General features: G+C 49.9%; 1 protein-coding gene across 1 annotated transcript in view; it reads left to right on the top strand.

Annotated features, from left to right (window-relative positions):
• PLEKHA4 (pleckstrin homology domain containing A4) overlaps window positions 1-17,142 on the top strand; it is a 29,116-nt gene that overhangs the window by 10,408 nt on the left and 1,566 nt on the right. Inside the window, exons 10-18 of the mRNA XM_080645419.1 lie at window positions 225-272; window positions 405-485; window positions 873-1,022; window positions 1,942-2,040; window positions 6,385-6,525; window positions 7,716-7,815; window positions 7,888-7,964; window positions 15,755-15,916; window positions 16,769-16,827. Coding sequence (XP_080501545.1) covers window positions 225-272; window positions 405-485; window positions 873-1,022; window positions 1,942-2,040; window positions 6,385-6,525; window positions 7,716-7,815; window positions 7,888-7,964; window positions 15,755-15,916; window positions 16,769-16,827 — 917 coding nt within the window. The remainder of the gene's footprint in view (window positions 1-224; window positions 273-404; window positions 486-872; window positions 1,023-1,941; window positions 2,041-6,384; window positions 6,526-7,715; window positions 7,816-7,887; window positions 7,965-15,754; window positions 15,917-16,768; window positions 16,828-17,142) is intronic.

Here is a 17,142-nt window from a genome sequence, read left to right on the forward strand (position 1 = left end):
TTACAGCGTTGGTTAGGATCTCCAATCCTGTGTTAGTGGGCATCCCTGGTTTATTCTCAGCAGTAAAGGAAATGTCTGAATTTCCCCGTTAATTACAATATTTGTTATAGCTATTTGTTAACAGAGCACATTAAGGAGGGGGGTGTCTGTCAGTACAAACGGAGCGTGAGCTACAGTAAGGCCCCGACTGCCCAGGTGACCCCGGCTTTTCTCCTTTTCCTCAGCCGGGCCCTCCCCTGGACTCATCCTTCCACCAAAGCTTGGAGACAGATGTAAGTTCTCCCGGATCCAACCCCTGCTGAGTTCCAGAGCTGGGGAGAGAATATTCTAGGGGTGTGTGTGTTGGGGGAGGGGGGGGCGGGTTAGGGGTAAGAGCCAGATCTGGTCCCGTTCTCCTTTTCCAGACTCTGTTGACCAAGTTGTGTGGGCAGGACCGGCTCCTGAAGAGGCTGCAGGAGGAAATAGACCAGAGACAGGAGGAGAAGGTGGGGCTCTGGGAGGGGAAGAGACACCAGCCCCTCCCCCCGCCCTTAGCCCTCCATGATCCTCAGCATGGGGGTGACCAGGATGAGGGAGGACACTTTTTCTCTCTCCCTGGGGCTGGGTGTGACTTCAGAAGGTTAATATTTTTTTAAAAATACATTTTTATTGAATTTAGAGAGAAGGAAGGAGAGGGAGAGATAGAAATGTCAATGATGAGAGAGAATCACTGATCAGCTGCCTCCTGCACGCCCCCTACTGGGGATGGAGCACACAACCTGGGCATGTGCCCTGACCAGGAATTGAACTGTGACCTCCTGGCTCATGGGCAGATGCTCAACCACTGAGCCACGCTGGCCCAGCGAAGGTCATCTCTTCCCCTCTCGGTGCAGGAGCAGCTGGAAGCAGCCCTGGAGTTGACCAGGCAGCAGCTGGGCCAAGCAGCCAGGGAGGCTGCGGCTCCCCCGAGGGCCTGGGGGCGCCAGCGCCTCCTGCAGGACAGACTGGTCAGTGTGAGGGCCACTCTTTGTCACTTGACTCAGGTGAGCATCTGGGAAGGGACATACCCTCCTGGGGGGCCCCAGGACTCAACAGGTTGTTCCTGAAGGGGACTTAACCTCAAGAGCTCATGGGAAGGTAGTCCTTGAGAATTGCCCTCTCCCCAAATTTTAATCCTGGGCTCTTGTCTGTGCTAGAGGGTGAGCAGCCAGGAAGCTGCAGAACTTAATTTAGTGGTTTAAGAGGGGGGTTTGATATGGATTCCTGGCTTTGAATCTCAGCTCCCACTCACGGTAGCTGTGTGAGCTTAGAAAAGTTACTTAACCCCTCTGGGCCTTAGATCCCATAAGATGCATCTTCTGTAAACTCAAGATGAAAAATATAGTATTTAGGTCATTGTGAAGATTTCATAAATATTTGTACTAGCAAATGAATGAATGAATAGTTAACACGTAGGTACCTGGCATCTGATAAGCAGTATTTGTGTTAGCTATGAATATTAGTACCTGTAAAATGGAAACATTAATAGTACCTACAGCACAGAATTAAATGAGTGCCAAGAACAGTGCCTAACCCACCTTAAGTGCCTAATAAATACTAGCTGCTATAATTATTACTATTGGCATTGGTAAGGAGGTTTCTGCTGTCCAGGAGTGCAGAGGGGTGTGGTCTTGACTAGCCCAAGAATTCACCAGATGTGCCCCAGGGCGGCACAGAGGTGAGGGTTCAGAGAAAGATGTTATTTCTCTGCACTAGCAGCTTTTTGGAATGGCAGGTTCCTTACAGACTCTGGGGTTCCCGGTAGTTGGAGCAAAAAGGCCTTTGGGAATTGTAGTCCACATACTCCGTCAGGACACCAGGGACCAGGCTTGCCTTCTTCCTCCTCATCTGGGAAAACTGGGAGTAGGAAAGATCTAGTGGGCAGGCATGCTAACCCTGTGTCTCCCCTTTCTGGGACCCGAGGAGCGAGAGCGGGTTTGGGACACGTACAGCGGCCTGGAGCAGGAGCTGGGCACCTTGAGAGAGACCCTGGAGTACCTGCTGCACCTTGGGTCCCCCCAGGTACATCCCTGTCCCAAACCCCAAGCCCCACCCTCCACTCCAGGTCCACCTGGAAACCCTTTGGGCATTTAAGCCCCTCCCCCAGATTTGAAGTACTTCTCACAAGCTCCTCCCCTTCCCTTATTTCCTTCCTTTTTCTTTTCTTCTTTTTTTCATTCCTCACCCAAGGATATATCTATTGATTTTAGAGAAAGGAAGGCAGAGAGAGAGAGAGAAACATCAATGTGAGAGAGAAACATTGATCAGTTACTTCTCTTATGTGCCCCAACCAGGGATCGAACCCCCAACCTAGGTATGTGCCCTGACCGGAAATTGAATCCACTACCGTTAGGTGTAGAGGATGATGCTCCAACCAACTGAGCCACACCAGCCAGGGCTATTTTCTTTCCTTTTAAATCCCTTATAATAGTTAACACCAAGCTCTTCACTTTAAGACCTACCTTCAGGCCCTAACCGGTTTGGCTCAGTGGATAGAGCGTCGGCCTGCAGACTGAAGGGTCCCAGGTTCCATTCTGGTCAAGGGCATGTACCTTGCTTGCAGGCACATTCCCAGTGGGGAGTGTGCAGGAGGCAGCTGATCGATGTTTCTCTCTCACCAATGTTTCTAACTCTCTATCCTTCTCCCTTCCTCTCTGTAAAAAAATCCATAAAATATATTAAAGAAAAAAAAGACCTGCCTCCGGGTTCAGAACCACTTTCCCTCTGGTTTTAAATTTTAAAGCCCTACTCTCTGCGTCAAAACTCCACTCGTCAGCCTGTCCCCACCCTGCAAGTTCATCCTGACTTTTGCTGTTAAATGTATCTTCTGCATTTCCAGTCCTAAATCCAATCCCTTAGTTCGAGGCCCACTTCTGAAGGATAAGCCCTGTTACTTAGCCTCAGATCCACCTCTTCATTCTAGGCCTAGCAACCAAGTTTCAAAATCATCGCCCTAACCGGTTTGGCTCAGTGGATAGAGCGTCGGCCTACAGTCTGAAGGGTCCCAGCTTCGATTCCGGTCGAGGGCATGTACCTTGGTTGCAGGCACATCCCCAGTAGAAGGTGTGCAGGAAGCAGCTGATCGATGTTTCTCTCTCATCGATGTTTCTAACTCTCTATCCCTCTCCCTTCCTCTCTGTAAATAAAATATATTTTTTTAAAAATCATCTATCTTTTTAAATATTCAACTGAGGATACGTTTTTATTGATTTTAAAGAGAGGGGTAGGGAGTGGGGGAGAGAGAGAGAGAGAGATCAATTTGAAAGAGAAAAATAATTTGGTTGCCAGGGGATTGGATTGGTCACCCAGGCATGTGCCTTGACTGGGAATTGAACTTGTGACCCTTCAGTGCATGGGACAATGCTCCAACCAACTGAGCCACATTGGCCAGGGCCAAAATCATGTATCTTTTTTTATTTTATTTTATTTATTTTTTATTGATTTCAGAGAGGAAGGGAGAGGGAAAGAGAGATAGAAACATCAATGACGAGAGAGAATCATTGATCAGCTGCCCCCTGCATGCCCCACACAGGGGATTGATATGGCGGGCATATGCCCAGACCTGGAATCAAACCGTGACCTCCTGATTCATAAGTCGATGGTCAACCACTGAGCCATGCAGGCTGGGGCCAAAATAATATATCTTTAGTTAAAATCATTGACTTTAGTATTAAATGTGTACTTACAGATTTAAACCCTGACTTCTTCATACTAAACCCTCCCAACTTCTTCCTAAAATCCACCATTTAACACTAACCCCCCCTAGTGGTGTTAAATAGTACTTACCACCAGGAATATAGGAAGAGAATAAGAAACACATCACAACCAAATTGGGTTTGCAATGGGAATGCAAGGTTAGTTTTAACACTTGAAAATCAGCCCATGTATTTCACCACATTTGACAAGATAATAGAGAAAAAGCACATGGTTGTCTCAATGAATGCAGAGGAAGAATGACAAGATTCAATACCCATTCATGATAAAAAAGCTCTCAGCAAAGCAGAAATAGAAGGGAAGTTCCTTAATCTGATGAAAGGTATTTATCACAAACCTACAGCAAACATTGCAGTGGTCAGCGAAATATGGAAAACTTTCCTCCTGATATTTGTTGTAGTGAACATTGTACCAGAGGTTTTATTTATTTATTTTTAAATATATTTTTATTGATTTCAGAGAGGAAGGAAGAGGGAGAGAGTGATAGAAACATCAATGATGAGAGAGAATCATTGATGGGCTGCCTCCTGCACGCCCCCTACTGGGGATCGAGCCCACAACCCCGGCATGTGCCCTTGACCGGAATCGAACCTGGGACCTTTCAGTCCACAGGCTGACGCTCTATCCACTGAGCCAAACTGGCTAGGGCGTACCAGAAGTTTTAGACAGTACAAGTACAAGAAGTAAACAGTTGGGGATCAGGACAAGAGAGGAAGAAGTAAAGCTATTTTTATTTACAGATGACATGATTGTACATATATGTAGAATATCCAAATCACGTCCAGCTCTAGCCAGTTGGCTCAGTGGATAAAGCACCGGCCTGCAGACTGAAGAGTCCCAGGTTCGATTCTGGTCAAGGGCACATGCCTCAGTTGCAGGTTTCTCCCTGGCTGTGCCCTGGTCAGGGTGCATTCAGGAGGCAACCAATGGATGTCTTTCTCTCACATTGATATTTCTGTCTTTCCCTCTCTCTTCCGCTGTCTCTAAAAATCAATGGAAAAATATCCTCAGGTGAGGATAAATAAATAAATAAATAAATGCACACATTTAAAAAAACAACAACAAAAAAACCCCACAAAAATAATTTCCAGAGACACTATTAGAATAAGCATATTTAGCAAGGTCACTGAATGCAAGGTTAATATCAATTGTCCTCATGTTTGCTAGTGCCAAACAATTAGAAAGTAAATAAACAGCCATTTGTTTTTTGTAAATATATTTTTATTGATTTCAGAGAGGAAGGGAGAGGGAGATAGAAACACCAATGAGAGAAAATCATTGATCGGCTGCCTCCTGCACGCCCCCTACTGGGGATCCAGGTCGCAACCTGGGCATGTGCCCTTGACTAGAATGGAACCTGGGCCCTAACCGGTTTGGTTCAGTGGGTAGAGTGTCCGTCTGCGAACTGAAGGGTCCCAGGTTCGATTCTGGTCAAGGGCATGTACCTTGGTTGTGGGCACATCCCCAGTAGGGGGTGTGCAGGAGGCAGCTGATCGGTGTTTCTAACTGTCCCTCTCCCTTCCTCTCTGTAAAAAATCAGTAAAATATGTTAAAAAAACAAACAAAAACAAGCAAGACTCTAGGGCATGGAACTTGCATATTGAAAACTTAAAAAAAAAAAAAAGAATCGAACCTGGGATCCTTCAGTCCACAGGCCTACGCTCTATCCACTGAGCCAAACCTGCTAGGGCTAAACAGCAGGTTTTATGATTAACATAAGCAAATTAAATATCTAGGAAGAAATCACAGGAAAGATTTGCAAGACACCTACTCTAAAAGCCACAGGACATCATTGAGAGAAGGTAAAGACCTATATAAATGGGGAGACATACCAAGCTCATGGATAGGAATGGTACACTAATGCAAAGATGTAGTCTCCCCACGTGAGTTTCCCCAATGGGGATCAGCAACCCCAATGCAAATCCAGAAGGTTTTTGTATGGAGATTGACAAACTGACCCTGAGTTGCACTTGGAAGTACAAAAGGCCGAGGGTAGCCTAGGCAACCTCCCAGAACAAAGCTGAGGACTAACACAACGGGACGTCACGTCTGACTGGAAAGCTACTGTTAATAACACAGGTACTGTTGACACAAGGTTAGACAAACGAACCAAAGAACCTGAATAGGGCATTCAGAAGCAGACTCACGTACATGTATGTGGCCCCCTATTTATGACAGAGGTAACTGCAGAGCAGTGTAAAGAAGACAGTGTTTGTGATAAATGGTGGTGAGGTGACGGGATATTCATATGGAAATGGATAGCCACAAATACAGCCTCGATATTCGCACATAGTCCATATACATATATATATATATATATATACTTGTTATTGATTTCAAAGTGGAAGGGAGAGGGAGAGAGAGAGAAACATCAATGATGAGAGAGAATCATTGATTGGCTGCCTCCTGCACGCCCTCTACTGGGACTATTGCCCCCAACCTAGGCACGTGCCCTTGACCGGAATTGAACCCAGGACCCTTCAGTCCGCAGGCCAACGCTCTATCCACTGAGCCAAACCAGCTAGGGCCATAGTCCATTTATGACTCCATAAATACAGCCCAGCTGGTTTCAGATCCTGCCTGTGGCCTATCAGCTTTAACCCTCTTGCGTTTTCCCACCTTTGAGAACCACATTCCTTTCCTCCCCGCTAGGACAGAACGTCTGCTCAGCAGCAGCTGTGGATGATGGAAGACACCCTGGCAGGTCTGGGGGGCCCCCAGAAACCACCCCAAAGCACTGAGCCTGATTCCCCATCTCCTGCACTCCAAGGCGAGGAGTCTTCAGAGAGAGAGGTGAGGTTTACACACCTCTCTTCCCATTCCCAGCTTCCTGTCCCATCTGCCCCTGGCCAAACTCATCACCCACTCACCTCTTTCCCTCTCCCTTGACCGACTAACCAACCTCAGACTAGTATCCTAAGCCGTGGAAGCCTTAGTTTCCTTGTTACATGCGCGTAAGCCAGCGGTGTGCTGGACCCAGCTCATCCCCACCTCCTAAGGGCCAACTGCCGGTATCACTTCCCAACTCCACATTCAATGATGTCCCGTTGAAGTGGACCATAGTGGGAATATTTACACCACGGTAACTGGCAAACATACAAACCGGGGCTGTTTTCTCCCAGAGAGGCATTGCTTAAACATTTACCAGACACTTCTGACCATAACCCCACCCTGCAGAGCTCTGTAAGAAGGAGAAAGGATGTCTGGGAAGTGCCTGACACAGAGTCGGCCCTCAGGGAGCAGGCGCCACTATTGTCATATCTGGGTTAGAGCCGCTGCTTGCCGTGACCTTCAGAGCATATATGGAGAAGCCCTAGGTTCAGATCCCAGCTCTGCTTTCTTGGTGACATCAGTCATTGACCGCATTCCCTGAGCTTCAGTAGACTAAGAATAGGTGTCTCATAGATTTATTGAGGGAATCTAATAAAACAGGAAAAGTACTTAGCACCATGCCAGATGCATAATCACCATAAAACCCCCCACTTATGCCAAAACCGGTTTGGCTCAGTGGATAGAGCGTCAGCCTGCGGACTGAGGGGTCCCGGGTTCGATTCCGGTCAAGGGCATGTACCTGAGTTGCGGGCACATCCCCAGTGGGGGGTGTGCAGGAGGCAGCTGATCGATGTTTCTCTCTCATCGATGTTTCTAGCTCTCTATCCCTCTCTCTTCCTCTCTGTAAAATATCAATAAAATATGTTTTTTAAAAAAAAAACCACTTATAATGCCCTGCCCTGTGTCAGGCACTGTTCTAAGGGCCTTATATGAGGTTTCAATCCTCATATAAGAAGTTGAAATGTGGCCCAGAGGGGTCAAGTAACTTGCCCAGAATCACACAGCTAATGAACGGCAGAGCTGAGGTTGGTCATCTGGCTGCTGGTTTTCCACCTTAATCCTATGGTGCTGTGTCGCAGTTGCTAGGTGCTTAATAAGTGGTAATAATAACAATGATGATAATCATGATTCCTCTTCCCCAACCCATCCAGAGTCTGCCCGAATCCTTGGAACTGAGCTCACCCCGGTCCCCAGAGGCCGACTGGGGGCGGCCCCCCGGGGGGGACAGAGGCCCTGCCAGCCCTTGCTCAGGTGAGCATCCTGGGCGGGGCGGGACATGCCTGGCACTCCCTGTCCTCACCACGTCCCATTCTGCCCTTCCAGGTGTTGGGTCTCCAAGGATCTCCCAGGCTTCTAGCCCCGAGGGTCGCTGCCCTCCCTCCCCGCAGCCAGGCACCAAGGTAGGCGGCCCCCTCAGGCCCATCCTGTAACCCTTCCATCTGATCAGCACAGATCACCCACTCTTGGGGGAAAGGCTGGGAGAGGGGGCTCTAAGGCGACAGCCCAGACCAGAGAGAATGTGCTTTAAGAACATTGGGGTTAAATTCTGTCCCTGCCACCTCTAAGCTGTGTGACTTGGGGCCAGTTACTAAACCTCTCTCTGCCTCCATTTTCTCATCTGCAAAATGAGTGCCTACCACCTAGAGCTGATGTGAGGATTCAGACTAGATGAATGCCCAGAAAGGGTTGGAAATAGTGCCTGGGTATAGTAAGTACTTCATTCACTCATTCATTCATTCATTCATTCATTCATTCATCTATTCATTGACTCAACAAATATTGATTCAATATCCTCTTCACTGTCCTATAAGGTAGCCAATAGCCACATGTGGCTGTTTAAATTTAAATGAAATAGCCCTAACCGGTTTGGCTCAGTGGATAGAGCGTCGGCTTGCGGACTGAAAGGTCCCAGGTTCGATTCCGGTCAAGGGCATGTACCTTGGTTGCAGGCACATCCCCAGTAGGAGGTGTGCAGGAGGCAGATGATCGATGTTTCTCTCTCATCGATGTTTCTAACTCTCTGTCCCTCTCCCTTCCTCTCTGTAAAAAAATCAATAAAATATATTTTAAAAAAATAAATTTAAATGAAATAAAGTTAAAAATTCACTCACTCTCAGCACATTGCCATTGCTCAGGAGCAGATAAAACACTTCCATCACATCATCAAAGAAAGTGCTAATGCACAGAGGTGTTTAGGCACTGAAATCGCAGATGTGAACAAAATGAGAGAAAAAAAAAATTTCCCTTATAAATCTGGTGTTCTAGTGGATGTCAGAGGCAGATCATAAACAACCAATTTACTGTAGCCCTGGCTGGTGTGGCTCGATGGTTAGAGTGCTCGCCCACACACCGAAGGGTTTCGGGTTTGATTCCCGGTCAAGGGCACATACCTGGGTTGCAGGTTCAATCCCCAGTCTGGTCTGGGCATGTTTGAGAGGCAACCAATTGATGTCTCTCTCTCTCTCCCCCTCCCCTCTCTCTCTCCTCTCTCTAAAAATCATTGGGGAGCCCTAGCTGGTTTGGCTCAGTGGATAGAGCGTCGGCCTGTGGACTGAAGGGTCCCAGGTTCGATTCCGGTCAAGGGCATGTACCTTGGTTGCGGGCACATCCCCAGTGGGAGGTGTGCAGGAAGCAGCTGATTGATGTTTCTCTCTCATCGATGTTTCTAACTCTCTATCCCTCTCCCTTCCTCTCTGTGAAAAAGCAATAAAATATATTTTAAAAAAATAAAAATAAAAATCATTGCGGAAAAGTGCAAAATTTTGCAGATTCTAGACCAGTAATATGGTATATATACTGTGTATTATATAAAATCTCCAGTGATGTCTGGCGCAGCATCCTTAACCAAACATATTAACATTTCTTCAATAAAATGTATAAATATTCATATTAAATGGGATAAAAGGTATAAATAACATCTCATTTAAATGTCAAGTTTTTAAAAATAGCAATAATCTACTAAATGAATAAGTCAGAGTAGAATAAAATAGATTAGAAATATTAGGCACTTTTTATTTCTTTTTAAAAGATGTATTTTTAAAAATATATATATTTTAGCCCTAGCCAGTTTGGCTCAATGGATAGAGTGTCGGCCTGCACATCCCCAGTAGGAGGTGTGCAGGAGGCAGCTGATCGATGTTCCTCTCTCATCGATGTTTCTGACTCTCTATCCCTCTCCCTTCCTTTCTGTGAAAAATCAATAAAATATATTAAAAAATATATATATATATTATTGATTTTTTACAGAGAGGAAGGGAGAGGGATAGAGAGAAACACCGATGAGAGAGAAACATCAATCAGCTGCCTCCTGCACACTCCCCACCAGGTAGGTGCCCACAACCAAGGTACATGCCCTTGACCAGAATTGAACCTGGGACCCCTGAGTCCGCAGGCCAATGCTCTATCCACTGAGCCAAACCGGTTAGGGCTTAAACAATATTTTTATTGATTTCAGCGAAAGGAAGGGAGTGGGAGAGAGTGAGAAACATCCTGTATAATAAAAGGGTAATATGCAAGTTGACCCTAAGGGGGGCGGGGACATTTGGTCCCTATGACACGCACTGACCACCAGGGGGCAGATGCTCAATGCAGGAGCTGCCCCCTGGTGGTCAGTGCGCTTCCACAGGGGGAGCTCCGCTCAGCCGGAATCCAGCTCATGGCTAGCCAGCACAGTGGCGGTGGCAGGAGCCTCTCCCACCTCCCCCGCAGTGCTAAGGATGTCCGACTAATGGCTTAGGCTTACTCCCCTCGGGGAGAGGGCCTAAGCTGTTAGTCGGACATCCCCCGAGGGCTCCCGGGCTGCCAGAGGGTGCAGGCTGGGCTGAGGGACACCCCCCCTGCAACCCCCCTTCATCAATTTTCGTGCACGGGGCCTCTAGTTAATAAGAATCATTGATTGGCTGCCTCCTGAACGCCGCCTACTGGGGATGTGCCCGCAACCAAGGTACATGCCCTTGACCGGAATCGAACCTGGGACCCTTGAGTCCTCAGGCCGATGCTCTATCCACTGAGCCAAACCGGTTAGAGCAGGGAGCCTTTTTTTATTTTTTATTTATTTATTTATTTATTTATTTATTTATTTATTTATTTATTTTTAAAATATATTTTATTGATTTTTTTACAGAGAGGAAGAGAGGAAGGGAGAGGGATAGAGAGCCAGAAACATCGATGAGAGAGAAACATCGATCAGCTGCCTCCTGCACGCCCCCCACTGGGGATGTGCCCGCAACCAAGGTACATGCCCTTGACCGGAATCGAACCCGGGACCCTTGAGTCCACAGGCCGACGCTCCATCCACTGAGCCAAACCGGTTTTGGCAGGGAGCCTTTTTTTAAAAAAAATTTTTTTTTATTGATTTCAGAGAGGAAGGGAGAGGGAGAGAGAGATAGAAACATCGATGATGAGAGAGCCCCCTACTGGGGACCAAGCCCGCAACCTGGGCATGTGCCCTTGACCTGAATTGAACTTAGGACCCTTCAGTCCACAGGCCGACGCTCTATCCACTGAGCCAAACCAGCTAGGGCTAGGAAGCCTTTCAAAGGATAGGTAAACTGAGTACGGGTCAATGAGAAAGACTTGGCCATGTAGGAAAGTCCAACAGAGGGAAAAGCATGGAGGTGATGGTGATGCAGAAACAATGCTGAATGCATTATTTTGCTTAAGCAAGGTAGACCTGGAGAATTTAGGGATTGGTCACCATTAAGCTGGGGAGGCTTTGAGTCCGTTGCTGATTGGCTGATTTTCAGAAACTAGCTGGCTGGCTTTTAGAGACGTGGTTGGGGTGATGACCTGATGATCAAGCAGATTTGAGAGCACCTCTGGTGCTTCCTTATTGTCATGGATACAAAACAATCAATCGTCTTTCCTAGGAAGGGCGTGGTGTGTATAATGGACATGCATCGTTGGGGCGGCTTCAGGAATTGCTTCTTCCTCTCCCAGCCGCGCAGTTCCGCGCCTGCCCAGGCTGGATAGGCATTTCAGAGCTGAGCAAGGAGAAAGAGATGGCCACGAGGTGGCAGTAGAACCCACGAGCTTTATTTACCACGTTGGGACAGGTTTGCCTGTGGGAGAAGCCAGGACCCGAGGCCCCGAGGTTATTGCGTGGGAGTCAGTGCCCAAGGGGAGGGTCGGGGAGGTCTGAGAAGGGGATTCAGGGGCAGGGTGACAGCACTCAGTGCACAGCAGGCGTCTCTGGGAGACTCCTTAGGCGGCAGCCACATAGGGTATGCTTTCTCTCTCTCTCTCTCTCTCTCTCCCTCCCTCTCCTTCCCTCCCTCCCTCCCTCCCTCCCTTCCGTTCTTCTCTCTCTCTTTCTTCTAATATACACTGAGTGGCCAGATTATTATGATCTCTGAACGCATAATAATCTGACCACTCAGTGTGTGTGTGTGTGTATACTAGAGGCCCGGTGCACAAAATTTGTTCATGGCGGGGGGGGGGGTGTCCCTCAGCCCAGCCAGCTGTCCCACACCCCCTGGATCCTACCTGGATCGGGCCTAAATGGGCAGTCGAGCAGCCCTCTCACAATCCAGGACTGCTGGCTCCCAACTGCTTGCCTGCTTGCCATCCTGATTGCCCCTAACCACTTCTGCCTGCCAGCCTGATCACCCCCTAACCACTCCCCTGCCAGCCTGTTTGCCCCTAACTGCCCTCCCCTGCAGGCCTGGTCCCCCCCCAACTGCTCTCCCCTGCAGGCCTGGGTCCCCCCCAACTGCCCTTTCCTGCAGGCCCGGTCGCCCCCAACTTCCCTCCTCTGCTGGCCTGGTCACCCCTAACTGCCCTCCCCTGCAGGCTTGATCACCCCCAACTGCCCTCCCTTGCAGGCTTGGTCCCTCCCAACTGCCCTCCCTTGCAGACCTGGTCCCTCCCAACTGCCCTCCCCTGCTGGCCATCTTGTGGCGGCCATCTTGTGTCCACATGGGGTCAGTCATCTTTGACCACACGGGGGCAGCCATCTTGTGTGTTGGAGTGATGGTCAATTTGCATATTATTCTTTTATTAGATAAGAGGATTAGATAGGATAGAGGCCTGGTGCATGGGTGGGGGCCAGCTGGTTTGCCCTGAAGGGTGTCACAGATCAGGGTGGGGGTTCCCTTGGGGTGTGGGGTGGCCTGGACAAGGGGCCTGTGGTGGTTTGCAGGCTGGCCATGCCCCCCGGTGACCCAAGCGGAGGCCATGGTATCTGGGATTTACTTATCTTCTATAATTGAAACTTTGTAGCCTTAAGCAGAGGCCAAGGCAGGCCAGGGCAGGCAGAAAGCTTGGCTTCCTCCATTGCCAGGGAAACCCAAGCTGCCTGCTCTCTCCGTGGCTGCAGCCATCTTGGTTGGGTTAATTTGCATACTCACTCCCGATTGGCTGGTGGGTGTGGCTTGTGGGTGAGGCGGAGGTATGGTGGATTTGCATATTACTCTTTTATTAGATAGGCTATCACTCCAACATACAAGATGGCTGCCCCCATGTGGACACAGGATGGCCACCACAAGATGGCCAGCAGAGGAGGACAGTTGGGAGGGACCAGGCCTGCAGGAGAGGGCAGTTAGGGGTGACCAGGCTGGCAGAGGAAGGAAGTTGGGGGTGACCGGGCCTGCAGGAAAGGGCAGTTGGGGGGGACCCAGGCCTGCAGGGGAGAGCAATTTGGGGGGGACCAGGCCTGCAGGGGAGGGCAGTTAGGGGTGACCAGGCCTGCAGGGGAGGGCAGTTAGGGGCAAACAGGCTGGCAGGGGAGCAGTTAGGCATCAATCAGGCTGGCAGGGGAGTGGTTAGGGGGTGATCAGGCTGGCAGGTAGAAGCAGTTAGGGGCAATCAGGAAGGCAGGCAGGTGAGCAGTTGGGATCCAGCAGTCCTGGATTGTGAGAGGGCTGTCCGACTGCCCGTTTAGGCCCAATCCTATCGGACATCCCTCGAGGGGTCCCAGATTGGAGAGGGTGCAGGCTGGGCTGAGGGACAGCCCCCCATGCACGAATTTTGTGTACTGGGCCTCTAGTGTATATATACACTATTCGTGCATGGGTGGGGTCCGGCCAGCCTGGCCAGGGGGAGGGGACATGGGCGGTTGGCCAGCCTGCCTGCTGGTCAAACTCCTGGTCAAGGGGACAATTTGCATATTAGCCTTTTATTATATAGGATATACACTGAGTGGCCAGATTATTATGCGTTCAGAGATCATAATAATCTGGCCACTCAGTGTATATATAGCCCAACTAGCATGGCTCAGTGGTTGAGCATCAACCCATGAACCAGGAGGTCACAGTTCAAATCCCAGGCATGGCACATGCCCAGGTTGTAGGCTCGATCCCCACTGGGATGCGTCCAGAAGGCAGCCAATCAATGATTCTCATCATTGATGTTTCTATCTCTCTCTCCCTTTCTCTCTATCTAAAAACAAATAACATATTAAAAAATAAAATATAATATAATTCAATTAAAAATGAAAATATATATATTAGAGAGCGAGGAAGGGAGAGAGAGAGAGAGAGAGAGAGAGAGAGAGAGAGAGAGAGAGAAATATCGATGTGAGAGTACAACATCCATCGGCTGCCTTCTGCACACCCCCTACCAGGCCTCAAGGCCCCAAGGAAATCCGGGCAGGTGCCCTGACCAGGAATAGAACTGGCAACCTTTTGGTGTACGGGATGGCGCCCAACCAACTGAGCCACACTGGCCAGGGCCGCTTGGAGTCTTTTATAGCTGCAGGTTCACCTTACCTCTGGCTCGCAGATGCTGGGTACAGCTTCGTGGAGTATTCACATCAGGCAGGCTTTAACTGGCTAAAAATATCTGCCTGTTTGGACTGCTATATTTGAAACAGGTGAATGTGTAAAAGTTTGGATTTGGCCCTGGCAGGCTCCGGGTCTGGTGGTCTGGCCCGCTGTGAAGAAATAGATGACACAGGGCCATATGCGGGTGGGGGGTGGGGTGGAGGGGTGGGGAGGCAGGGGAGGGGGGGGCGGGGACTGTGTGCAGCAGGTGGGCGTGCGACTCAGGACTGGCCAGATTGGAGTAAAACAGTGACTGGCCCCACCATGAGCAACAGATGGATCCAAGCTGTTTCTAGTTTTTAGAATTTTCTCGTTGCAGCTGCATTGAGGCGTTCTCTTCCCTTTGTTTTTTGTTTTGTTTTGTGTGTTTTTCCCCTTAAACATGCCCTCAGGGCCATGCTCCTGCGGGCGGCTCTGGGGAAGGATTGCTCCGGGTCCCCTCCTTGGCTTGTGGCCGCATAATTGCGAGGTCACGTGGCTCTCTCCCTGGGTGCGTGTCTGTGTCCAAACTGCCCCCTTTCCTGCGGGATCATATGCTCTCAGCCGGTTCGCCCTATTGGCCGTTTTCCTGCCTGCGGCATCCCAGCCCTTCTTCTCTGACTCCCATCTCCGTCCCCTTCCGTTCGAGTTGGCACCGTTTCCTCTGTGATCATGTACTGGCCCCGCTCGCCACACGCCTAATCGCTCAGCGAACGGCTGTCCGGCCACACCCTGGGCGTTCTGTCCAGAACATGCTTTCTCCTTTTCGCAATGTGACTAGGCGGAGAACCGCCCCAGCCTTCAAGCTCCGGTTTCCTTTCGCTGAACAATTTCTTTGGGGCTTTATCGCTGTCCTCTTGCATTTTACGTCCTTAAGGCTGAGGTTCACCATCAAGGTGTCCGCAGGGCCGCAATGCCTCTGAGGGCGCTGGGGAAGGATCAGCTCCGAGCTGGTTCCTCGGCTTGTGGCCACCGAACTCCGGTTGGCACATGGCATTCTCTGTGTGCGTCTTCCCTCTGGTCCTGAGGGCAAGACAGCCCATCAGCCCTCTCTAAGGCCCACCCGAGCGGATCCTCCTGACAATTTAGTTAACCAGTCCCATGCCTCCTGTTGCTTTCAAAGCCGATTCAGAGGTTTTTGTTTGAGTGAGTGAGTGTGTGTGTGTGTGTGTGTGTGTGTGTGTGTGTGCTGAGGCAGAGAGGTGGGTGGGGACCAGGCCTCACGGCCTCAAAGGCCTTGGCCCCGAGAGTGCTGTGCTTGGGGATCCTGGGGTGGGGGGGCCTGGGCAGTGGAGGGACAGCCTCAGCTCCGGGTGTGGAAAGAGCCCTCTGAGATCTGGTGGTGAACTTACTGGAAAGGGCCAAGCTGGAGGCTAAGAAGGAAGAGACTAAACGGGAAGAGACTAAACGGAAGCCAAGGTTGGGGTCCTGAGGTGTTTCTCGTCCTCCAGGCCCCCCAGGCCCGGCCCCGGATGAGTGCTCAGGAGCAGCTGGAAAGGATCCGTAGAAACCAGGAGTGCGGACGGCCTCTCCCTCGCCCCGCTTCTCCGCGGCTCCTCACTCTGGGGAGGACGCTGTCCCCAGCCCGATGCCAGCCCGACGTGGAACAAAGGGTGAGGGGAGCAGGGAGGGCAGTGGGGTGGCGGGGGTCCTCTGCTCCTAGTGTGAGCCTCACTTTCCCTCTCTGGAAAATGGGGATGCTTCCTACCTTCCTACCCAGAACCAGGTTTCCCAATTCAACCCAGCTTGTACCTGTGCCCAAGGCAGCGACCCTGCCCCATCTCGGTGGGGGATGGAGGCGGGGCAGATACAACACCCCCAGCTCACAAGGAAGAAAGAAAGAAAGAAAGAAAGAAAGAAAGAAAGAAAGAAAGAAAGAAAGAAAGGAAGGAAGGAAGGAAGGAAGGAAGAAAGAAAGAAAGAAAGAAAGAAAGAAAGAAAGAAAGAAAGAAAGAAAGAAAGAAAAAGGAAGAAAAAGGAAGGAAGGAAGGAAGGGAGGGAGAAAGAAAGTCGATTTTATTCATTCTATTGCAGTGAGGAGCTCCAGACCTGATCAGAGTGGCTCGCCAGGGTGGTTTCATCTTACTTTTCGAGGAGGAATTAGACAAGTCGTAGGTGGGGTGATTTTATGGGTAGGATTGTTTTTTTCCATCAGGGGGCGTCTCAGTCCGACGAACCCAAACGTGTGTCTCTGTCTAGCCAGTTTTGGGGGACGGACAGTTCAGCCAGTCAGGTATGAGGTGAAGAGGGAATCTGGAGGGTCTGTTCTGGCTTTGTCACCGGTAAGCGAGGTGGGGGCCTCTGTGTCTTGAAGTCGACGGCAAAGCAGGTTCTCTACGTATAAAGTTCATCATTGCCAGTGTCTTGAGACCATTTCATCCCCTCTCTGAGCCTCCTTCATTTCACCCTCACAATGAGAAGGGGGGCTCCCAAGTGAGGAGGACTATGCCCCGTTTCCTTTGCAGCCCGGCCTGGGACACGCAGGAGCCCAGAAATGGCTCAGAAGCTCCGGGTCCTGGAGCAGGTAAGGAACTGGGGTGCCCACGAGGAGCAGGCAAATCAATTTCCCAAGGGGTGGCAAGTAGCATTGTTATGTATGTCTCCTGAGTTCTGAAGTGCAGATTGCAGCCTTTTATTACTATTTTTTTAAAAATATATTTTATTGATTTTTTACAGAGAGGAAGAGAGAGGGATAGAGAGTTAGAAACATCGATGAGAGAGAGACATCGATCAGCTGCCTCCTGCACGCCCCCCACTGGGGATGTGCCCGCAACCCAGGTACATGCCCTTGACCGGAATCGAACCTGGGACTCTTCAGTCCGCAGGCCGACGCTCTATC

This window comes from Plecotus auritus (genome assembly GCF_963455305.1).
Source record: "Plecotus auritus genome assembly, chromosome: 10".
NCBI lineage: Eukaryota > Metazoa > Chordata > Mammalia > Chiroptera > Vespertilionidae > Plecotus > Plecotus auritus.